At 34.3% G+C, this 25,861-nt stretch overlaps 1 protein-coding gene across 13 annotated transcripts in view; it reads right to left on the bottom strand.

Moving 5' to 3' along the window:
* Positions 1-25,861, bottom strand: part of SMCHD1 (structural maintenance of chromosomes flexible hinge domain containing 1) — a 146,596-nt gene that overhangs the window by 88,975 nt on the left and 31,760 nt on the right. For all 13 annotated transcript variants that reach the window (XR_007411638.1, XR_007411639.1, XR_007411640.1 and 10 more), the window contains exons 6-17: positions 22,838-22,952; positions 22,591-22,710; positions 14,933-15,099; positions 12,527-12,617; positions 11,605-11,815; positions 9,428-9,548; positions 9,158-9,341; positions 7,508-7,702; positions 5,491-5,604; positions 4,629-4,735; positions 3,848-3,930; positions 3,568-3,681 (exon numbers count right to left, since the gene is read on the bottom strand). Coding sequence is in view for 6 of the 13 variants with exons in the window: in XM_049111828.1 (XP_048967785.1) it covers positions 3,568-3,681; positions 3,848-3,930; positions 4,629-4,735; positions 5,491-5,604; positions 7,508-7,702; positions 9,158-9,341; positions 9,428-9,548; positions 11,605-11,815; positions 12,527-12,617; positions 14,933-15,099; positions 22,591-22,710; positions 22,838-22,952 (1,622 nt within the window). In the remaining 7 variants the exon portion in view is untranslated. The remainder of the gene's footprint in view (positions 1-3,567; positions 3,682-3,847; positions 3,931-4,628; positions 4,736-5,490; positions 5,605-7,507; positions 7,703-9,157; positions 9,342-9,427; positions 9,549-11,604; positions 11,816-12,526; positions 12,618-14,932; positions 15,100-22,590; positions 22,711-22,837; positions 22,953-25,861) is intronic.

The following is a 25,861-nucleotide window of genomic DNA, read 5'->3' as shown; positions in this document are numbered from 1 at the left end:
ATAACTTTATTTGTCGTACATTTTTAGAAACTGTTTTGAAAAAAAAAAAATTGTTTTGAAACTTCATCAAAGGATCTAAAGCTATCCCATACAAATGAATAGCATAATGAAAATTACTCATCAGCTCATTAAAATTCCTTTATCTCAATTAAGAATGTATCCGTAAATAAGATTAACTGTTACAAAAGATTAGAGATAATTTTCTTTTGATATTAAAAATAATTTTCCTAAAAAAAATAATAATAATAATTTTCCTTGGGATCCCTAAGTGGATCAGTGGTTTAGCGCCTGCCTTCGGCCCAGAGCATGATCCTGGAGTCCTGGGATCCAGTCCCACATCAGGCCCCCTGCGTGGAGCCTGCTTCTCCCGCTGCCTGTGTCTCTGCTTCTGTCTCTCACTCTGTGTCTCCCATGAATAAATAAAATCTTAAAAATTTTCCTTAAGAGTTTTCAAGACTAAAATACCATAGTTTATTTATATAGAATTGCTAAGATCTAGCAACCTATTATTATGAGTAGTAAAAACACAAACATAAAATAATACCTCTTCTGTAAGGAAGAGAAAGAGACAATATTAATTGTTCTTGTTCAACATTATAGCAGGAAACAGGAAAGATAGCCAAAAACTAATAAATTACTAACTAAACAGGGAGGAAGAAAACAGAGTAGATGGATGACATAACTTCTCTGAAGATTTATTTCTGACTTTGAAATTATGTAAATGACTTAAAAAATGAAAAAATAGAATTAAAAATAGCAATTCATAAACAAAAAAATATACATCAAGTAGGTGACATGACACATTAAAAAGGGATATTATTTCAAATGACTTTATGTTTTTTTAAAGATTCATTTATTTATTTTAGACAGAGAGAGAGAGAGATGATCGAAGTAGACTCCATGCTGAATGTGGAGCCCAATTCAGGGCTCAATCCCATAACCCTGAGAACATGACCTGAGCCGAAACCAACAGTCAGACACTTAACCAACTGTATCATTCAGGAGCCTCTCAAGTGACTATTTTTTTTTTTTATTAGTAGTGAATAAATAAATTCAGCACACTTGGATGATACAAAGTCACGTTCATGGATTAAGATGACAATAACAACCAATTGGTTTAAAGACACAATGTAATACTTATCAAAACCCCAATACCATTTTTTTTTTACAGAAATAGGAAACCCTGCTAAATGTATATGGAATCTTAAGGGAATCCAGGCAGCCAAAACAATTCTGAATAAGAAAAAAGTTAGGAAACTCACATTACCTTTCAAAGTTTACTACATAACAATAGTAATCTAAACAGTGGTACTGGCATAAGAAAAGACATTATAGACCAATGGAATAGAGAGCCCCCCCAAAAAAATCCCTTGAACGTATGGTCATATGATTTTTGATAAGAACGCCTAGACCATTCAATGGAGAAAGAACAGTGTTTCTGATTATTGGTGCTATGAAAACTGGATATGCACATGCAAAAGAAGTGAATCTATATAAATTAAACTCAAAATGGATCAAATAATTAAATGTAAGAGCTAAAATGATAAAACTAATCTTAGACAAGAAAAGCTTCCCAACATTGGATTTGGCAATGACTTCTTGGACAGAATACCAAAAGCAAAAACAACAAATGCTAAAACAGAAAAATTGGAGGTGCTTGGGTGGCTCAGTTGGTTGAATGTCTTGGTTTCGGTTCAGGTAGTGATCTCAGGATCGTGAGATGGAGCCCTGAATCAGGCTCTGTGCTCAGCACAGAGTCTGCTTTGGATTCTTTCCCTCCTAACTCTCCATCCCTGTCCCCCCTTTGTGTTAGCAAGGATGTAGAGATATTGGAACACTTGTACATTGCTGGTGTGGATGTAAAACAGTACAGCCACTGTGAAAAACAGTATGGCAGTTCCTCAAAAATTAAACATTAGAATTACCATGCGATCTAGCAATTCTACATCCAAAAGAATTGAAATCAGAGATTCAAACAGGTATTTGCATACCAATGTTCACAGCAGCATTATTCATAATACCGGATACATGAAAGCAACCCAAGTATCCATCAATGGATAAGTAAACAAAATATGGTACATACACACAAAAGAATATGATTTCACTTATTTGATTCAATTTATTGCGATACCTAAAACAGTTGTATTCACGGACACAGAAAGTAAAACAATGATTACCAGGAGATGTGGAGATGAAGTGATGGGGAGTTATTACTACTGAGTTTTAGTCTGGGATGATAAAAAAAAGTTCTGGAGATGGACAGTGGTAATGGCTGCACAACAATATAAATGTATTTAATGTCAATGAACTGTAAAACCTAAAAATGTTAAAATGATAAATATACGTTATACATTTTTAAGATAATAAAAATATTTTTGATTGGAAAAAATATATGGGGTGGGGGAGGCAGGAGAGTCAGTCACAGAGAGATTAGAGAATGCTGTATTATTGACCTGGACGATGGAGGAAGGAGCCACAAGCCAAAGAATATAGATTCTAGAAGGTGGAAAAGCCAAGGCTGCCCTAAAGTCTCCAGAAGGAATGCAATACTGCTGACACTTTTTTTTTTTAAAGATTTTATTTATTTGACAAAGAGAGTGAAAGAGCACAAGCAGAGAGAACAGCAGAGAGAGGGAGAAGCAGGCTCCCCACTGAGCAGGGAGCCAACGCAGGGCTCAATCCCAGAACCATGAGCCAAAGGTTCAAAGGTTCAAACCAACGGACTGAGCCACTCAGGCACCACGTTCAATCCTGCTGACGCTTTGATTTTAGTCAGTGAAACTCATCTGGGATGTATGATCTATAGAATTCTAATAAATTTTTGTTGTTTTAATCTACACACACATAAAGTTGGGGAACTATGGGGCAGGGTGTCACAGAAGCCAAAAATAGGAGTATTTCAGTGAAATAAGTTAAACTGTTTAATGCTGAGACACCTAACAAGACATTTATACAAGATTCAAGTATAGATGATCATTAACTAGTTTTTAAATGTCAGAAAAACATATTTTGAATATTTGTGTCTTTAAAATCCATGGATGAGACACCAAGTATATAATGATAGAACAAATTATTAAACATAAGAGGTAAAAATACTTTTAGGCCGTCAAGACAAAAACAATGGACAAGAAACAAACAAGATGATTCAAATTAGGGAAATACAAGATGAGCAATAATACCCAGTTCTCCACCAGGCCTATAATCTAAACCAAGTATCTCTATCTAGCTCAAGGTTCAGACACATTATTTTTTGATTTACAATAGATTTTATAGATTATCTAATATGAATTCCTATCTAATTCAAATCCCTATACATATATGCACCGTATCTTAGGTCCACAGCTACCTACTTGGGAAAATTCAAAATAAAGAGTTAAAAAAAAAAAAACCCTCAGAAAAATATCAATTAAAAAAATTAGTCATAACACATTTGAAATTCTGAACTTTAATCAAATCTTCTGTGTCTATAAGATTGCTAGATCATCAATAATTATAAAAAGATGAAAAACCTGTATTACACATTTAAGAACATTAATATTAAAGATACAAATTAGTTTGCATACTTACAATGTAATATAACTTTGAGCTCAACCAGGAGTTTCTTTGATCCTCCATGACTTGTTCCTGGAAGCTTTTGCATTGCTTCCCCCTTTTTATTCAGTATTTCAATTCTTAATGCACCTATCGGTTCAAAATTAAAATAAGAATATCTTAGTTACACCCCCCCAAAAAAGATGAGTCTTCTAGGTCTGAACATTGCATTTTAAATTGTTAGTCTTTTACATATTCAAAACGTAAAGCACACAAACAGCATTTTTTCAGTAATATGGAAAAAACAACAACATACCAATGGGGGTTCCAGCTGGCCTAATCTCATTTGGCAATAATTCATCTCCTTCAGGCCAAGTTACTGACAATCTATCAGGGAGTCTATTAAAATGAGCATATTAATGTTTCATGAATTACATTAATTATAATCTAATTAGATAAACAGAAGTCACTAGAAACTTTAATATTTCGGATATATTTTGAAAGGTTAAAGCTAAAATTCCATATGATCAATAATCTAAAAATTTTTTCTTCCTTAACCATTACTGTGGTTACTGAAACAGTAATACAAAAATCTCTTGGTATTAAGAGCCAGGATTTGTCAGGAATTGCCCATTTTTGGTGGTTTTCCTGCTCTTGTATAATACAAGTTAACTTTGGGAAATAAACTTTTAAGAATAGATATTCACTGAGAATCAAAATGACTGATTAGCTACAAAAGAGCTACAAACAGTTTTGTTTTTCTACTTTCTTTTACTTCTCTTGCACTAATCTTTACTTCTCAACAGTTACTACAATTTTCTTCTAGTTGTAGGTCAAACCAAGTTATTTCCTAACATACTGGATTCATAGTGCCTGTAACAGTGACACTTTAGATATAGAAAAGGGAGACATTTTTATATAAAACAAAGGATTCTGTTTTTACATCCAGAGCTCTCAATTTTTAAACAGCAAGATGTGCACTACAGTATATAAAATCCAAGACTACAACTGTCCTATTATGTGTCCATAACATACTCAAGAATGTACAATTCATTTTTTTAGTTTATTCTTCTCCAGCACTTTGAAATGTGAATTACCTTGCCATTTCATCTTCTACATATTTTTTGACAGCTTTCTCAGCAACTGTCCTATCAAGCTTAGCAATTGGCACAGTTTTTACTTCATCATATAGCGCCTGAGGTTCCTGAATAAAAAAATTTTTATTAACATTTAAAAAAATCTCTTCAAATTTGGCTACAATGAAAATTCTCCTAAAGAAACATATTTTACCCTAATTAAGGATATAAATCATAATAACTATCATTACATTATACTACAGTGTTTATTTCTATTTTTCATGTAACCTCCTTAGGCATAATTAAATATTCAAATATTAAAAAGAGCAGGGAAGGATAAAGCCCACTTTGGTTTTGGAGTTATTTATTATTGAGAAAGAATTCGGACTTCAATTTATATTCCAATGTGGATGAAATGAACACTTTACAAAACTACTTTTGACAACCAGAAATAATGTATATGTTTGTTAAACATTGGATATATAAGATGTTAAACTCTACAGCTTTTTTTTTTTTTTAATTTTTATTTATTTATGATAGTCACACAGAGAAAGAGAGAGAGACGCAGAGACATAGGCATAGGGAGAAGCAGGCTCCATGCATCGGGAGCCCGACATGGGATTCGATCCTGGGTCTCCAGGATCGCGCCCTGGGCCAAAGGCAGGCGCTAAACCGCTGCGCCACCCAGGGACCCCAAACTCTACAGCTTTAAATCACCAAATAAGAAACATAAAAACATAAAAATTTACACTAACAATACTTTATTCAATAGAAAACCCAAATGCTAGCAAAATATAAAATACTATATCTTTATTTCAGCATTAAACAAAAGCAGTACTAAGAGATTTTCAATAAAAATTTTTTATTACTTGCTATCATCTACCATTGCAATCTGAACCTCTCCTCCTGTGGCATATACTTCTCCATCATGATCACCATAAAGAAAAAATTTTACTATGCTTCCATAAAAGAGAGGAAGTGTCTTGATTGTCTTGACCTAGTATTTAGGTTTTAGAAAAAAGGCTTTTAGTATTTACGAAATCAGGCTTAATATTAATAACTATTTCACAGAACTATTTCATCCAAGGGAAAAAACTTGGTATCAGAAAAACTAATGAAAAAAGCATTCTAATACTCTAATAGTTATACTTTTTTATATTTGTTTATATGAGTTTCCCACTTACTCTTAAAATTTTTCTAAAGACACAGTGGCTTCTTCATACAAAAATGTCAAAGCTATGCACGTGTATAAAAGGTCCATGAATCCTTCAAAGTCAAATATGAAAACCAACATACCTCAAACCCTTCCTCCCTCCCTATAAAATCATGCTTTGAGACTCTGAATAGTAATTACAAACTCTGACAAGTTATTCTTTCAAATTAGTTGGCTCAAAGCTTGCCTATGTATCTTTCCCTTACTTGGCTTTAAAAATCTAAGGATAATTTTCATTAGTCCAATTCAGAAACTCTGGACAAGGACTGTAAGAATTCATACACAATCTACTTTTTCAGCCTCATTTCTAAATTATTTCCTTTCATTCATACACAACAGACTGCAGGACAATCCAACTTTACTACTGGCTATTTCACTGCACTTACCTATATTTGTTGTCTATGCTCAGATAACGGTCTCTGAGAAAGCACCTTACTCATAGTGATCACTTCCTCCTTGTAACTCTTGGCTTGACTTTAGGGATACCATATTCTCCTAGTTTCTGTCTCATCAGCTTATCCTCTTTCTCTTTCTTTCTTCTTTCTTTCTTTCTTTCTTTCTTTCTTTCTTCTTTCTTTCTCTTTCTTCTTTCTTTCTTTTTAAGATTTTATTATTTATTCATGAGAGACACAGAGAGAAGCAGAGAGAGGCAGGCAGAGACAGGAAAAGCAGGCTCCATGCAAAGAGCCTGATATGTGACTCGATCCCAGGACCCTGAGCCGAAGGCAGATGCTCAACCACTGAGCCACCCAGGCATCCATTATCCCTTTTATTTTCCTTTGCTAGCTCATCCTTTTCATTGTAGCGCCCCTGTATGTTGAAAAAGCCAGGCTCTAGCTACACACTACTTCTCTAGTGATCACATCCAATTCCAAAGCTTTAAATATATGATGACTTGAATTTACAGAGTAAATGAACATCCTCTGACCCTTGTAATATCTGTACAAACACTCAAGCCTCTACCTCTTTCAAGGTCCATACAAATGCCACTTCTTGCCCAAAGAATTTCATGATTTGCTCTTCTCCCAGGCCCATCCAAAGTCAGTAAATCCTCACCCTCTCCTTCCAGACTGCCAAAGAAGTATTCATCCTCTTTCCATAGCACTTATTCCCTTTTCATCTACTATTATTTATGTTTGGGTTATTTCTGATTTTATTTTTTTTTAAAGATTTATTTATTTATTTTTATTTGTGATAGAGAGAGAGAAAGAGGCAGAGACACAGGAGGAGGGAGAAGCAGGCTCCATGCCGGGAGCCTGACGTGGGACTCGATCCCGGGACTCCAGGATCGCGCCCTGGGCCAAAGGCAGGAGCCAAACCGCTGAGCCACCCAGGGATCCCCTATTTCTGATTTTAAACTGTAATATCCCTAAGGACAAAAGACCTCTCCCAAATCTCTTCATTCTCCCTAATATTATTTTATATCACATAAAAAAATTAAGAGTCTGCGTTTGAGTAAAGTTTGGTGCCAAGAAAAAAATAAAAACCTTGCTAATTGAGATTTAGGGGAACAAATCGGTTTTTAAAAATTGCCATGTTAAATTATGTAATTAAAATGAGTTTGACTTTTTCATTCTTTCCTGGCTCCTGAAGAGCCAAAAACTTGCATTATGTTGTTGTTAAATTCTGATACATCTTAGTTTCAAATTCTATTTAAAAACTGAATCTAGAAATAAGTTAAACCTACCAACTGTCCTGCTTTGTATATTTTTCCATCCCATTCTATTGCTGAGTATGTTGCCCAGGGGCCCTGCTTTTTAGAAGGAAGATCAGGACGTGTAATTACTCCTTTAAAAGATGTAAATTTTATTTGTTTGTCATATTTTTCATGACAGTCCTTTAACCATAAAGCAAATTCTCTGTCAATTTTCATTCGCTGCTCCTGTTAAAAAAAAAAAAAGGTCTTTAATGCTCTATGAAACATAGCTACTAGTAAACAAATATAACCACAGACACTTGTCATTCATTCCTTTTTTTCTTTCCACATACGCTACCCTCAGAAAAATAAAAAACTAAAACATTTTGCTGGAGCTTTCTCCCATAGATTTTTAACAGAAGCATTGCTAAGAAAGAAAATCTCTGCTATCATCTTTGGAACCAAGGTCTCAGTGGTCACTACCAACAACAAAGCTTTCCTTCCCTTGTATAAATCCTAGAGTACACCACGAATGATGAACATTGGCTGTCTAGAAGAAAGAGAACTAGCTGGCCATGGGAAAGAGGTGAGCAGAAAATTCCTCACTGTGAACCATGCACATTCTCAACAAGGAGATAAAAATCTCTTTCCATTTATCAATCACAGATACACATATATATAGTAAACATATATACAGTATAGTGTGAAAAATATCATTGAGGAAGAATGATTAGGGGAGGAAAGGGCTAAAAAAGCTCCTTATGAAGATGATAATGAAAAAAAGTTGAGAAACACTGCTATAAAAACACATTTTTCCTTTATGTATCATATATACATATTACCTATTCAAAAAAGTTAAAACATGAAATGAAAATTAAGTGGTTTTTATTTAGATTTTATTTATTTATTCATGAGAGACACAGAGAGAGGCAGAGACATAGGCAGAGGGAGAGCAGACTCCCTGCAGGGAGCCCTGTGTGGGACTGGATCCCAGGACCCCAGAATGACGACGTGAGCCAAAGGCAGACACTAAACCACAGAGCAACCCAGGTGCCCCTAAGTGTTTTCTAATAATATGTAAGAAAATGTGTTGTTTATTGTTCCTCGCTTTGTTGGGAAATAGTACAGAGAGATTAATATTCAAGCATAAGCTGTTTAATGCTTGTCTTTAAGAGAATTAGTAAGGTAGAAATCTCCACACTATAGGCTTTTCATAACACATATAGTTAAATTAGTTCATTTCTTCCTACAACCTAACTCCATAATATATCATTTCCAAATGAAAATTAAAAATGATTTCACTTTAAATTATTCTAATTTGCAGTTCAAAAACCAGTATCTTAATCATTAAAAAAATTAAGTCTACCAAATTTTATACTGTACTTCAACATACAGCTCTTGTAGTATATAATATTGTTCTCATATGCTTTCATTAAATTGACATGTTTCTATGGCTTCTATTCACTGTCAAGGTCTTGATACTAAGATCTAAATGAACATCTGTAAAGTTTACCCAAACACAGTCTAATCAGGTTGAAATTTCGGGGGTAATGTCAACACATAAATGCTCTCACACACACACACACACTCTTCTGCTTTAATAAAAAGCATGTGAATTATTAGTACAAATCTATATTTGTGACTTTCATTTTACTTAAAATAGAACATACCAATATTCAAAATTGATATTTAAAATCATACCTGTCCATTTAAAATCCTTGTAAAAAGGGTGTTCTTATCTTTCAACTTTAGCTCAAGATCCATAAAAGTCAGTTTATTTGTGCTGACCTGGAATTTGTCATTGGTGAATAATGCACCAGATATTCTATTGTAACATTCAATTGGTGCAAGCCCTCTCTTCTTTGGAGGAGTACACCAGTCAAAGCTTGAACAGAACAAAATATTAATATTATAATTAGTAAAATAATTAGGTTTATAAAGCATGTAATTTCAGCAAAAATCAAAACTTACTCCTCAACAGATGTATATGGTATTAGCCGTCCATTCCAAAAACATTCAAAAATAGGCCTTTTCCCTCTTGCAGCTTTCTCAAGTATGAAACAATCATCATCATCATCTTCATCTTTTAATTCTAAAGAAAAAGCATCAGTGGAACAAACTGTTTATTGCTATAAAAATTATGCGATTTTTATCACTGAGTAACCAACTTCAAGTGAAATATTAAAGTTGCTTCAGAGAAATTTTAACAAAAACTCATAAGATCTCTTACACTGCTTTTTATAAAACTTAGTGACTCTTCATTTGCCCTCAGAAATGCAGATTTCCAAAGTGGTGCCACAATACCAGTGGTATTTCTGATTTAGGTCAATATTTAGTTACTTATATGCTTATCAGTGTTAGCTACTGAGCCTATAATCTTTAAAATCTATTTATACAGTAAAAGGGTCATATATATTATGCTCTATAGCAGAACCCTCTTCCCTACAAATATAGGAGTTTGAATCCTGTATCTCAAATGTAAGTTCCACAATTTTGTCCGAATCAATATGTTCACACAAAAATCACCTGGGAAATCTACAGTGTCTAGTAGCAACAACTTTATCTCATTTGAACAAATTAAGAATACTAAATTTAATTTTACTTTAAATGAACTACTAAATTTTCAAAGATCAGATTCAGGTGATACACAGCTACAATTGTAACATATTACAAAGCATCAAACACATAATTAGCATAACTGTCTATAACATTTTTATGCTTCTTACCAAGACATTTTCATATACCCAAGCAATTAAGATCAAACCCTATGATCCTAATACAGTAACATCTTAGTTATTTTGGCATTAAGGCACTCACCTAAAATAAGCCCTTCTTGCCCCTCAAAAAAAAAAGTTCTTTTCTTTTTTTTTTTTAAGAAGTTTTTTCTATTAAACCAAATCACTTTGCTTTTAGAGAACCCTTCTAGAGCACTCAATTTATTTGATTCTTACTTTAAGATATCTTTTGAAGAACTTTATCTTTTTGCCTACAGCATACAAAAATTACAAATAAGTTAAAAAGAGGTCAGCAAAATGAAAGGATATAGAGCCACTGAGAAATAACATGAATGAGCACTTACTCAATAAAGCTTGACACTATTCTAAGGATTTGTCCCAGTTTCTTATTTAACATAATACCTCTCCAAAAAAAGAGATTACCTCTCATTTCACAGATAAAGAAATGGAGAGAAGAAGTAATTTGTCAAAGTTTACACAATAGAAAGTGGCAAAGATGGAACTTAAATTAGGTAATCTGGTTCTAAAACTCACAAGACTAAAAATATACTAAGTATTCTGAATGAGGAATTTTTATTACTGTTAACCTATGAATTCAATGCAATTTCAGTAATTCCACTAAGATTTTTTAAAAGTGAATGTATAAAGTGATTCCAAAATTTATCCAGAAAAGCAGATTAAGAATTTTCTCAAAGAAGAATAGTGAATTTCCTACCCAACAGGTATTAATACATGGTATAAAGCTACAAGAGTATCATTACTCATGTATGTAAATATAAAATAGATCAATACCTTATAGTAAAGAATCCAAATCTATGTACTTAGGGGAATTTAATGTAATTATGAAAATAATATTTCAAACTATTTAAAAAATAGCAACTTTCAGTAATTGGTCCTAGGAAACCAAACACTCACATGCAAAACATTAAGTCAAAGCCCTACCTCATTGTACACACAAAAAAGGAGATTATAAGTAAAGATTTAAACATAAAACAATTAAAAAATAAAACTACAGGATCTTTTTATAATCTTAAGTATAAGAAGTCTTTCCACAGCAAGACAAAATCAGAAAGCATACAGAAAAAACTGATACGATTACATAAAGTTTAAGCTTCTTTACAAGTGTCTACAAAGATAATGGGAAGACAATATGGGGAATATATAAAGGATTAAATATGCGGTCCATAGCTAGAAGTTCAGTTAAGAAATCCATGAGTAAAGAATATGTAATATTCTTTAAAGCCAGTGCTTTATTCATCTGGAAGTGAATTCACACAAAAATCAAGAATTACAAAATTTATAAATACTTAAGATATGCCTAAGGAAAAAAGTTTTATTATTTATCTAGCCTTAACAGCCCGACTAATAAATCACAACTTTACATTTTGTAGCTAAGATAACAGATTAACATACTTGATGGAAAGCATGGATCATCAGGGTAAGTTTCTCTATCATATAAGAAAGGGTGATATCGAATAATCCCTTCTACTACACCATCTCCTTCAACATGAGCCTTGAACTCAAAACTATCAGCTGCTGTGTTTATATACAACGTCTGCATGTCATCTTCTATTTCCCTTAGGTTGACAATCTTAGGTGCCTTCCCCTTTTCAAACATAGAAATCTAAAATAAAAATAAAACAAAAATAATTAAATTCTATGGTGACTTTACTTTTGTTCCCAATTACGATCCAACAACAGAAAAGGCAAAAACTTGTATTTGTACAAGTAATTATATAGCTTAATTAAATATACACATGTTTATATATGGGTTAAATAACTCTAAGTAGCATCTCAATAAGGAATATAATATACTATTAAAATAACAGAACGTAAACAAAGAAAGAGCAAAGCAGAGCTGAAGAACAGATAACTCAGAGTACATTTAAGGCTTCTTGCTTAGAGGTAGGAAGTAGGACAATGATTTGAATGTGAAATTCTTTCCAATCTGTGGGCAAGGATATTGAGACCTCAATATTCAAATGTTCTGTGCTTCTAAATCTTACTTCATCACTGTAAGACTTCAATGAACAAAAAGAAACATTTACATCCCTTTTTCTCTCTGCTTTGAGACATGCTGTTCAGCAACAATTCATATCTCTTTAGAAGCCAGGGAAAAAAGTGAAATCAAATACTATAGTAAATAAAGGTTCAAAAACCATATACATCTAGTAATGATTTCTTTACTTAAATATCAAATTGCCAAAGTACTTTGGAGAACCACAGGGAGAGAAGGATTGTCTAGTTATGGACTGTTTTTTCTTATCCAGAGTGACTTGAAAGTGGAACAGATATGTAATAATCTGTAATATTTTAAGAAAGAATTTTATCTTACTTCAATATCAATGTTGTTGAAAGGTCCAACTTCTTTTGATGTATGTTTTTCATTTCCTTTTGGGCCATGAATATAGTAATGATAAATATGCCTAAAATATAGAAATACAGCTTTAAACTTTTAATTCAATTTAATTCATAAGATTACAGTTCATATAATGATCTATAAGAAAAAACTTGTACAACTATTACTTACTTAAGTAGGTGCTAAGCACTATACCAAGGATTTTTTCTTTTCGGGGCGGGGGGAGGGGTGGCTGACATGAAGAGTAGGAGAGGAGAGGGAGAATCTCAAGTAGGCTTCATTCTGAGCTGACATGAGGCTTGATCTCATAGCCTGAGCCGAAATCAAGAGTAGGATGCTTAACCAACTGAGCCATCCAGGTGCCCCTATACTAAGCATTCTTAAATATAGTATTCCATTTAATAGTAAAAACAATCCAGAGATACAGGTATTATTATACCTCATTTTTACACATACAGAAATTGGAGTGCAAGAAGTTTATATACTTTAGAGTTTGAGAGAGGCAGACTACAACCCAGGTCTTTCCAACATCAAAAGCCTATATAGCTTGTATCTCCCAGAAGTATAGTTTATCAAAAAATTGAAAACCAGAAGGCAACAGACTCTAATTCTACTTGTCAGGAATGTTCTAGAAAGGACTTAACTATCAGGGAGAATGTAGGATTAGATATCTTTAAATTATCTCAATATGAGAATATCATTCTATAATTCTCCTTCCTCCTCTCTGAGAACAGCAATACAATCTGACATCAACATTCCCAAACAAAACTAATAAATTCAACACTATTCCTTCAAAAATCACCAATTCAGAACTCTTGCCATTTTAAGTTTTAAAAGATATTTTAATGAGATTATTCATGGCTAAAACATTATGTTTGTGGTTACTCTTCAAACGGGAATTTGCAATATTCCTTCATATGAATTTTAAAAAACTATACTAGCTACTCTAAAAAAACTGAGATAAAAGCAAATGACTGAAAATCTTCACATCTTTCTTAATGCATTTCAAAAATGTTAACATCATAATCAACAGTAAGTTTACAACAATACATTCAGAAAGAGAGAAAGAGTGCTATAATTAGTTTTAACAGGTTTCAAAGTATGGTTAAAGTAATATGTTATTCTTTGTTTGGTGTTATGTACAGTCGGTTTCTTTGGCTAAAAGAAATAATTACAAAATAGCTAATGAAATATGGACTTAGAGAATAAAAATTCCGAAGTCCTATTTAAAATTCTTGGGTTACATGGCTGCTTGGGTGTCTTAGTTGTTTAAGTGTCTGCCTTCAGTCATGATCCCAGAGTCCTAGAATAAAGTCCCACATTGGGCTCCCTGCTCAGTAGGGAGTCTGCTTCTCCCTCTGTCTCTCCCTCCACTCATTTCTCTCTCTCAAATAAATAATATCTTTAAAAAAATTAAATTATTGGGTTAGAGAGTCAATAAACATCAATATTCAGCAAGAGAAAAGGTACTTCTAAAATAATTTTCCCGTAAAAGAAAAAATTTCAAACTGTTGGTATACATTTATATCCATAGTTTTTAAATAATTTAAATTTGGGGGGCACCTGGCTCAGTTGGTGGAGCACGCAACTCTTCGTCCTGGGGTTGTGAGTTGGAGCCCCACACTGGATACCGAGATTATACTTAAAAATAAAATCTTAAAAAAATAAAAAAAAAGTAAATTTCATGCAGATGTACCCATTTTGGCAAGACTCAGTAATTTGGACTAATGCAAATTACTGAAACAATTCCATAAATGGTCTTTGCAATATAACCACAGGAAATAAACTAAGAACCACTAAATATTTTGATAATTTGGTCTAATGGAATATGTTACACTCCCTAAAAGTTTTCCTGGAATAAATACACAAAGATTTATTTTTAGTACTATTAAAATGTCCTATAGACACATTTGCATTTTTTTTATTGTACTAGACTTCATGCAGTCACCTTTATGGAGCATCTACTACTTTTAATAGGAAACACTAGTTAATAGCAGTGCATAAAAAAAGACATTTCAACAGAGAAAAGCAGACAAAAAAATGAAAATACATGGTATGGAAGATTATGATACATGCTATAAAGCACAAAAGGGGAATATGAAAGTGGTGGAGCCGAATTTGATAAATTTATTTTAGGATAGGTCTTAAAAGCCTGCCTCTCAAATAATGACCAATACACTATAGGTGATCAATAAATATTTACAGAATAGAAAACTGTTTTAATGCCAACTTCAGAATCCTTATTGTACTGAAGGGAAGGAAATGAAACAGAAGCTTCTAACAGAAGCAAAGTATACACCCAAGAGGTTTCAATGCATCTGTAATATTTTCTGTCTTAAAAAGGGAACTTAGCAACATGTCCTGAATCAAATAATTACTTACGCTAACTGTCTTGTCCAAAGAAGGAAATAATTTTTCAAATACTGTATGTGTTCTGGTTGTACTCCTGTGATAACCACAGCAGTAAAGCTATCTTTTTCCTTCTCCTCTACGATAAGATGATGTAGAAATCTTTCATCATCATTTGTAATGTGAACAGAATCAGATGCCTAGGGGAGTGAATATAAATACAACAGATTAGAACAATTAATTGTAATATACAAATAACATTTACATTAATTTTTAATATGATTCGGTTAGTTTCATAAACAGGCTTCAAAAAACTTTTGAAGGAAAATGGCCCAAGACAAATCAGCTGAGTATGTGAAATACTGTGAGAACAGGATACTTTTAACAGACTGCTACACTGGCATATATAAGTACCCTAATACCACAATGCCAAATCAATTTTAGAATCATAAAAGAAAAAAAAAATACTGAGTTTAAAGATGCTGAAAAAAATTGAGGACACTTACCCTAGCATGGAGTGAGTCCTTGCCTGGGATACTACTTAACTTGGTCAGGACAAATAAATGCTGAGCCCTCCATATCCAAGAAAACTGAGATGTAGCCTGAACCCAGCTGGCTTAGCCCAAAGGGACTGCATTTAAAAGGAAATGAAATAATCCTGGGCCCTAGTCCACTTTTAGAGATTACTGATAGCTTGCTTAGAGAAGGGACTTGGGAAGGGGGAATAAGTAGGGAGGATATGAATTATAAACGTCTCAATTTTTACTGTCTTCATGTGTTTAAATTATATGCATATACACATTATGTATGTCACTACATACATAAAAGGTTTTAAGGATACACATCTAACTATTTTATCTAGGAAACTGGTTGATTTCTAAATAAGCATATATTATCACTTTCTTAAAAATAAAAACAAACCCTTCAAAACCATTCCAATGCATTCCTACGCACTAACATTACAGCTAAGATATATAGTATACAATATTACAGCTAAAATATATATGTATACAGTATACATTTTATACACTTTGAGAGCTAGTGGATGAGTGAGTTTACTAGTAATACATGCTCACCAAATATTTATCAAGCACCTTCTAAATCCTATGACTCAACATGGGCACAAGGAAGATAGAAGCTGTGCCCTTACTCCTGACAAATGCCATCTGATAAATGAGAAAAAAATGATTACAAAACAATGTGCCATTTTAAAGATATATACCAAGAGCAACAGAGTTAACTAAAGGAGTGACATTTACCTAGCACATGACTAGAACATTCTAGCCCAATGAGAACATGCAGGATTTGAGAGTATAAGGCAAACAAGGTAGTTTAAAGTAGATGATAAATACAAAGTGAGTCTGGAAAGGCTGAATTAAACAGTGAAAACGGATGGAAGAGAGGATAGATTTAAAAAAAAAAAAAACTATTTTAAAAGACAGAATTGAATGGTGAAGGATTAACAAGGATTACAATTACTAACTACTTGGCCAGAGGATGCTGTTAATTGCACAAAGGTAGTTGGGAGAAAAGTGGAGAATAACAAAGAACAGGAAAGGTCTATAGATAATAATTTATTTCAGATGTACCAAAAGTGAGTTATTTATGGAACATCTGGGAAAGGCATCTAACTGAAACTGGAAATGAATGTACCATATATGATCACGTGGTATTCAGCACCCATTCATCCCACCTTTTATTGTTCCTTCCTTGGGGGCAGAGAATGGAAAGCCAAAATGTCTACTTTTCAGGGTCTCTTACACTTTAGGTTCTGAATGCAAAATAGGTTTCACCAAATAGATGTAGTAGCCAAAGATTTAGAAGAGGAAAATGAGACAAAGGCCATCTGATGAGATTTCTTGAATGTTTTGTCATCATGCAAGGTACTTGAACGACCAGTATCCAGGTTCTGGCTTCAAGTGTTAGCCGGATACAGCACTAGTTATATAGCCAGGTTTGTATTTTGGTGTTGGAGCAACTGTGCCAGCAAGGCCTTTCCAACTCCTGGATCACAGATAAGGCAGTGTTTCTAAATTCCTGATCCAGTGGTGGTCCTCCACCTATGTGATTATAGCAGATGCTGCAGCATCCCTTGAAGGTGAATTTGGAATCTACCGATATCCTTCAATGAGGTTGAGCCAAGAGTTCATTCCTACCCTTCTAACAATTATGCAAGCATCTAATTCCCTTTATTAAATTCTTTTCTGTTTGAAGTGTCTAAAATGATTTATTTCCTCATTCCTCCATTCCTCAATGGAGTCCAGCCTGATTCAGTGTCTCAATCTTAAAACTCTTGACAAGAAATACAGATTTGAGAACTACTGGTATTAAGTAGTTCCTATATATATATACACATATATATATGTGTGTGTATATATATATATGTATATGTATATATATATGCATATATATTACACTCTAGAAAAAAGTATATATATAAGCATAAATATTACACCCTAGAAAAAGAAAGACTCCTGGTTGTAAATCAAGAGCCACCAACTCTATACATAAGACTGTGTATAAGAGTTGGAGAAACCAAAAAGTAGGCTGAAAAAGACTGGTCAGAAAAAGAAAAGGACCTGGGGCCTATTAGGACCCATGATATGTTTCTTAAGACAAATTAGGGCAGCCCAGGTGGCTCAGCGGTTTAGCGCTGCCTTCAGCCCAGGGCCTGATCCTAGAGACCCGGGATCGAGTCCCATGTAGGGCTCCCTGCATGGAGCCTGCTTCACCCTCTGCCAGTGTTTCTGCCCCCTGCCCTCTGTGTCTCTCATGAATAAATAAATAAATTATTTAAAAAAAGACAAATTAACCACAAATCATGGGAAAAATATGGCAGAAATGATGACCCAAGAGAGGCATTAATTAGTTCTATCCAAATTTTATCATACATATAAACTTTTTAAAATGACTTAAATTCTCAATTCTTATTTTTCACCAGTTTTAACATGACAAATATTTCCACAAATATACTTTATAGAGCTTTGTGATGGTACCATAAGATGAAAAAGATGGAATAGTATGTAAATATAAGATAAGTAAATTGTGTAATAAATGTAACACATTTAAAAAAAGAAAAAGTGGGATGAGCTAAATGAAGAACTCTCCTGTACAGAGGAGAATGTTAAGTTATATAGAAAATAAAAGTGGCTTGTAATCACGAAAAAAATTCACCCAATTATAAAGAAAAGGTATTATTTTCACCTAATTGCTGGCATTTGCTGCCTTCCCCTCCATTCCACTCTTTAAAAATAAGGAAATTAACAGATAGGCACTTCCATATACTGTTTTGGGAAATATATTTGATTTGGATTTAACCTTTTCAAAAGCAATTTGTAATCTACACCATGAATATTTAAAAAGTTCAAATTCATTGTCACACTATTAAAATTCTATAATCTGCATAAAGAAAAAACTAATTTGTGCAAAACGCTATGCAGAGACATTCATAGCAGTGCCTTCATAATTATAACAAAATCCTTTAAATAAGTTAAATGCTCAATAGAATAAATTACAATACACTCAAAGTACTATGAAGCTATTAAGTGTCTGTACATGAAAATATTTTACAAAATGAAATATTCAAAATGTTAGAAAATGTGGACTCAAAAATGTAAATACATATTTTTAAAAAGTAAGTATATGTTGGTTCTTTGAAAGAATTAATAAGATAGATAAACCATTAGCCAGCCTTATTAAAAAGAAGAGAGAGAAGACCCAAATTAATAAAATCATGAATGAGAAAGGAGAGATCACTACCAACACCAAGGAAATACAAACGATTTTAAAAACATACTATGAACAGCTATATGCCAATAAATTAGGCAATCTAGAAGAAATGGACGCATTCCTGGAAAGCCACAAACTACCAAAACTGGAACAGGAAGAAATAGAAAACCTGAACAGGCCAATAACCAGGGAGGAAATTGAAGCAGTCATCAAAAACCTCCCAAGACACAGAAGTCCAGGGCCGGATGGCTTCCCAGGGGAATTCTATGAAACGTTTAAAGAAGAAACCATACCTATTCTCCTAAAGCTGTTTGGAAAGATAGAAAGAGATGGAGTACTTCCAAATTCGTTCTATGAGGCCAGCATCACCTTAATTCCAAAACTAGACAAAGACCCCACCAAAAAGGAGAATTACAGACCAATATCCCTGATGAACATGGATGCAAAAATTCTCAACAAGATACTGGCCAATAGGATCCAACAGTATATTAAGAAAATTATTCACCATGACCAAGTAGGATTTATCCCTGGGACACAAGGCTGGTTCAACACCCGTAAAACAATCAATGTGATTCATCATATCAGCAAGAGAAAAACCAAGAACCATATGATCCTCTCATTAGATGCAGAGAAAGCATTTCACAAAATACAGCATCCATTTCTGATCAAAACTCTTCAGAGTGTAGGGATAGAGGGAACATTCCTCAACATCTTAAAAGCCATCTGTGAAAAGCCCACAGCAAATATCATTCTCAATGGGGAAGCACTGGGAGCCTTTCCCCTAAGATCAGGAACAAGACAGGGATGTCCACTCTCACCACTGCTGTTCAACATAGTACTGGAAGTCCTAGCCTCAGCAATCAGACAACAAAAAGACATTAAAGGCATTCAAATTGGCAAAGAAGAAGTCAAACTCTCCCTCTTCGCCGATGACATGATACTCTACATAGAAAACCCAAAGGTCTCCACCCCAAGATTGCTAGAACTCATACAGCAATTTGGCAGCGTGGCAGGATACAAAATCAATGCCCAGAAATCAGTGGTATTTCTATACACTAACAATGAGACTGAAGAAAGAGAAATTAAGGAGTCAATCAGATTTACAATGGCACCCAAAAGCATAAGATACCTAGGAATAAACCTAACCAAAGATGTAAAGGATCTATACCCTAAAAACTATAGAACACTTCTGAAAGAAATTGAGGAAGACACAAAGAGATGGAAAAATATTCCATGCTCATGGATTGGCAGAATTAATATTGTGAAAATGTCAATGTTACCCAGGGCAATATACACATTTAACGCAATCCCTATCAAAATACCATGGACTTTCTTCAGAGAGTTGGAACAAATTATCTTAAGTTTTGTGTGGAATCAGAAGAGACCCCGATAGCCAGGGGAATTTTAAAAAAGAAAACCATATCTAGGGGCATCACAATGCCAGATTTCAGGTTGTACTACAAAGCTGTGGTCATCAAGACAGTGTGGTACTGGCACAAAAACAGACACATAGATCAATGGAACAGAATAGAGAACCCAGAAGTGGACCCTCAACTTTATGGCCAACTAATATTCGATAAAGGAGGAAAGACTATCCATTGGAAGAAAGACAGTCTCTTCAATAAATGGTGCTGGGAAAATTGGACATCCACATGCAGAAGAATGAAACTAGACCACTCTCTTTCACATACACAAAGATAAACTCAAAATGGATGAAAGATCTAAATGTGAGACAAGATTCCATCAAAATCCTAGAGAAGAACACAGGCAACACCCTTTTTGAACTCGGCCACAGTCACTTCTTGCAAGATACATCCACGAAGGCAAAAGAAACAAAAGCAAAAATGAACTATTGGGACTTCATCAAGATAAGAAGCTTTTGCACAGCAAAGGTACAGTCAACAAAACTAAAAGACAACCTACAGAATGGGAGATATTTGCAAATGACCCCTCAGATAAAGGACTAGTTTCCAAGAGCTATAAAGAACTTATTAAACTCAACACCAAAGAAACAAACAATCCAATCATGAAATGGGCAAAAGACATGAAGAGAAATCTCACAGAGGAAGACATAGACATGGCCAACACGCATATGAGAAAATGCTCTGCATCACTTGCCATCAGGGAAATACAAATCAAAACCACAATGAGATACCACCTCACACCAGTGAGAATGGGGCAAATTAACAAGGCAGGAAACCAGAAATGTTGGAGAAGATGCAGAGAAAAGGGAACCCTCTTACACTGTTAGAGGGAATGTGAACTGGTGCAGCCACTCTGGAAAACTGTGTGGAGGTTCCTCAAAGTTAAAAATAGACCTGCCCTACGACCCAGCAATTGCACTGTTGGGGATTTACCCCAAAGATACAGATGCAATGAAACGCCAGGACACCTGCACCCCGATGTTTATAGCAGCAATGGCCACAATAGCCAAACTGTGGAAGGAGCCTCGGTGTCCAACGAAAGATGAATGGATAAAGAAGATGTGGTTTATGTATACAATGGAATATTACTCAGCTATTAGAAATGACAAATACCCACCATTTGCTTCAACGTGGATGGAACTGGAGGGTATTATGCTAAGTGAAGAAAGTCAGTCGGAGAAGGACAAACATTATATGTTCTCATTCATTTGGGGAATATAAATAAGAGTGAAAGGGAATATAAGGGAAGGGAGAAGAAATGTGTGGGAAATATCAGAAAGAGAGACATAACGTAAAGACTGCTAACTCTGGGAAACGAACTAGGGGTGGTAGAAGGGGAGGAGGGCGCGGGGTGGGAGTGAATGGGTGACAGGCACTGGGGGTTATTCTGTATGTTGGTAATTGGAACACCAATAAAAAATAAAAAATAAAAAAAATAAAAAATAATAAATAAATAGTAAGTAAGTATATGAAGGAGATTAAGAGTAGATCCCCCCCCCCCCACCCGCAACTCAAGATGCCAATAAGGAGGTTTTAATTCCAATGTAGTTAACACATAATGTTATGTCAGTTTCAGGTTAAGTGTATGCTTATCTTTGAACACTGAGTAATATATGGAATTGCTGAATCCCTATATTGTACACCTGAAACTAACATGTAACACTCTATGTTAACATTGGAATTAAAAAGAATACAAAAAAACCCCTGTAAACAAATAATAGAAAAGTCAGACTAGAAATTCTACTAGTCAATTAGATATATCTTCCCAGAATGAGATAATTTTTATTTAAGTTTCCTATATATTTACTTAAGTTTCCCGTACATTTTTATAATTTTAGAACCAGAAAAGAATTTACAAAATTAAAAATTACTTTAAAATAAATAAAGATTTTAGGGGCTCTTGGCTGGCTCAGTCAGTACAGCACATGACTCTTAATCTCAGCGTCATCAATTCAAGTCCCACACATTGGGCATTGAGCCTATTTAAAAATAAATTTTTTTAAAGATTTAAAAAAAATTCTAAAATGTTTCAAGTGAGAAAAGTTGAATAAAATAATAAATATAATATACTCACCACCACGACACAAATTTGTTAACATTCTGCTCATTGAAATTAGAATCTGAATGCAAATTTCTAACAGAAATTATTCCTTTTTTTCTCTGGAGCTCTGATTTCCTAAAAGCCCATTATCCTATAAACACTTACTATTCTAATTTGAAATTGTTAGACCAAAAAAGATTTTAAAATTCAATCTCAGTGAAGGAAAAAAGTTTACAATCTTATGAGCAATTTCCAGGAAGCTAGATTTATGAAATAAGTTGCTGTCTGAAGACTTTCAGCCTGAAAAAGCATGTAAATAGTCACTTTTGCTATTCACATGACAAAAGGAAAAAGAATGAAAATTAACGTAATTTGAAAATGCCATACTTTGAGTTTTTAAAGCAATAGTTTATCTCAGATATAAATTGAAAAAAAAAAAAAAAAACTTCTCTATGTCCAACCTAACAACTTTATAGTAAGTTAAAAATGTATCATACCTTTCTGTTTCTGATATAGCCACTATATATTGCCTCTTTATTTTTCTCCTTCTTCTCAAAATCTTCTTTAGAAAGTACAAGTTCATGAACATCTTGGGAATCTGCAGGTTTGCTTATCATCTGTTAAATATTTAAAAGTACTTTTAAAAATTCCTAACTAAAAGTTAAACTGGTTAACACATTTAAACAGAATCAACCTCAAAATATTTTTAATCAACTTTCATTTATAAGAAATCTTTTTACTTACTCTGGCTGATTGTCCAACAAAGAAAACAGCTTGTTTGCCCCCAACACCAAAATAGGAAATATCACTATTTAAACTGCGTGGCACCGGTACTGGACGAACATATCCTGAATGATCACTAAAATAAAACATTAATGCAGTGAATTTAAAAAAGCTACTTAACTTAGGCACCAAAGGAAATTGTTACAGAACTTTTATTAAGAGCTAATAAAATTATTCCCACGCTAAACAACACCCCTAATCAAGGTAAAAGAATCACAGCCCAATGTCAAAATATCATCTAATCCAGTGGTTCTCAAAATGTATTCCCCAGACCAGTTGTGTTATCAGCATCAGCAAAAAACTCAAGAAATCCACATTCTAGGGCCCATCCTACTAAATCATAAACTCTTTCAGCAAACAAGACCAAATAAATATCTACTGTCTAAAGAATATATATCCTGCTGCCCTTCAAAATTGTTTACTGCTTCAAAACTTATAAAAATATTCTCTGAAGAATATAGGAATTATAGCAATGACAATCTTATTTCCATGTATTATGACAAAAGAACCTCTTGTTGGCACCATTAACAACACTCTGGAGATTAGGCATCCCTAGTCTCCCAAAATACAGGCTAGCTCTCCAGGGACATCATTTCCCAGTATCAGATATAAACAATTAGGGGTGAGGCCAGAACCCCTAATACACTCAATGTAAAAGCAGAAGACCAGACGTGGCATAGCTAACAAGAATTAGGGAATACAAAGACATATATTCAAAGAACTTACCCATAAGAAATAAAAAAAAAGGAACAGAAAATATCAAAATGGGTATAAAAGACATGACGGACTAAAGGAAAATACCTCACAAAAGTGTAGTTATAGAAGAAAGAGAGAGAAAATGGAAAAAGCTACAAATATTGGTTGACAGAAACTGGGGAGTGCAGGAAATAGGGAGAGGTTATAAAAGAATAAAAACTCTCAGGTATGAGATGAGTAAAGTCTGAGGATCTAGTCACTAATATTAGTGTATAATGGGTATCTGCTAAGCAAGTAAAACTTAAAAATACTCTCACCAAAAAAATAAATAAATAAAGGGTAAATATATAAGGTAATGACGTATCAATTAACTAGAGGAAAGGAATCTTGTTTAAAGGAAAACCAGAGGGATCCCTGGGTGGCTCAGCGGTTTGGTGCCTGCCTTTGGCCCAGGGCGCAATCCTGGAGTCCGGGGTTCGAATCCTGTGTCAGGCTCCTGGCATGGAGCCTGCTTCTTCCTCTGCCTGTGTCTCTGCCTCTCTCTATCATGAATAAATAAATAAAATCTTAAAAAAAAGAAAAAAGGAAAACCAGAATACAGTTCAATATTTAATAAATATCAATGTAAAATGTGTAAAAACAAAAGATCAAGACAGGAAAAATGGCATGTATAATGCTGTTGTGATATACTAATATTCTATGTCAAGTGGTATAATAGTACTTGAGATAGACTATGACAAATTAAAGATACATACTTTGATTCCTAAAATTCTCAGTAGAACAAGAGTAACAACTAGTAAGCCAACAAAGCAATAAAATAGAATTAACACGCAAAATACTCAATTTGAAATAAGGTAGAAATAAAAAAGCCAGGAACAAACAGCAATAATTAAAGCTATGTAATTGATTCAAACACCCCAAATAAAAGGCAGAAATTGAAATTTTAAGACACATGTAAATGCTGCCTAATATAAAATAATAGGTTAAAAAGTTGGAAAAAGAGTTAGCATTCTTAACACTAATGTAAAGAAAGCTGGAGTAACTATATTAACATCAATGTTGATAAAAGACTGGGCAGCCCTGGTGGCCCAGTGGTTTAGCGCCGCCTTCGGCCCAGGGCGTGATCCTGGAGACCCGGGATTAAGTCCCACATCGGGCTCCCCGCATGGAGCCTGGTTCTCCCTTTGCTTGTGTCAATGCCTCTCTCTGTGTCTGCCATGAATAAATAAATAAAGTCTTAAAAAAAAAAATGCTGATAAAAGATTATTACCAGGAAATGAAGAAAAAGCAATAAAACAAATACATGGATAAATTAAACAGACCACTCTTCTCCTCTTGAGTTTTTAAAATTAATTTAGACTGCTAAAATCAAAATATCCCTATTTGATATGGTTTTCAATGTGTATAGAGGTAATACTTAAGAAAATTAAATTATAGGATGCCTGGGTGGCTCAGTTGGTCAAGCAACTGCCTTAGGATCCCAGGGTCCCAGGATGGAGTCCCACATCAGGCTCCCAGGAGTCTGCTTCTCCCTCTCCCTCTAACGATTCCCCACTCCCTGGTCATGCTCTCTATCTCTCTTAAATGAATAAAATCTTTTAAAAAACAAAGAACACTAAATTATAAATGGGGAGAGTAAAGGAGCCTAAATAATTTGGTAATACTTCACTTTCAATTTACTTTAAATGGTAAAATAGCTTTATTAGTACATATAATGTTTTGTATGAATACAGGATTCCCTAGAGCACGCGCGTGCACACACACACACATACACACCAAACAAAAAAATACTCAAAATCACTTTATAAAGAAAATAGTAGAGAGGGGGGCAAGATGGCAGAAGAGTAGGGTCCCCAAGTCAACTGTCCCCACCAACTTACCTAAATAACTTTTTTTTCTTTTTTTTTTTTACCTAGATAACTTTCATATCATCCTGAAAACCTACAAATTCAGCCTGATATTTAAAGAGAGAACAGCTGGAATGCTACAGTGTGAAGAGTTCACACTTCTATCAAGTTAGGAAGACAGGAAAAAAATAAAGAAATAAAAAAGGATCACAGGGGTAGGGGCCCTGCGAGGAGCCAGGCAAAGGCCGGGCAGCGAGTGCCCTGAGGGCAGGAAACCCCAGGCTGGGAGAAGCAGAAACACCAATCTTCCCGGATAGAAAGGCGCTCCCAGGGAACTCGGGCTGGATTGCAGGAGGTAGGGATGCCCTCAGGCTCCCAGGGGCACTAACAGAGGAACTGCGCGGGAAAGCGTGCTGCACACCATGGGCCGAGCTCCCTAAAC

The sequence above is a fragment of the Canis lupus genome, chromosome 7 (assembly GCF_003254725.2).
Source record: "Canis lupus dingo isolate Sandy chromosome 7, ASM325472v2, whole genome shotgun sequence".
Classification (NCBI taxonomy): Eukaryota; Metazoa; Chordata; class Mammalia; order Carnivora; family Canidae; genus Canis; species Canis lupus.
The sequence above is the reverse complement of the archived record's forward strand: the minus strand, read 5'-3'. Positions and strand labels throughout refer to the sequence as shown.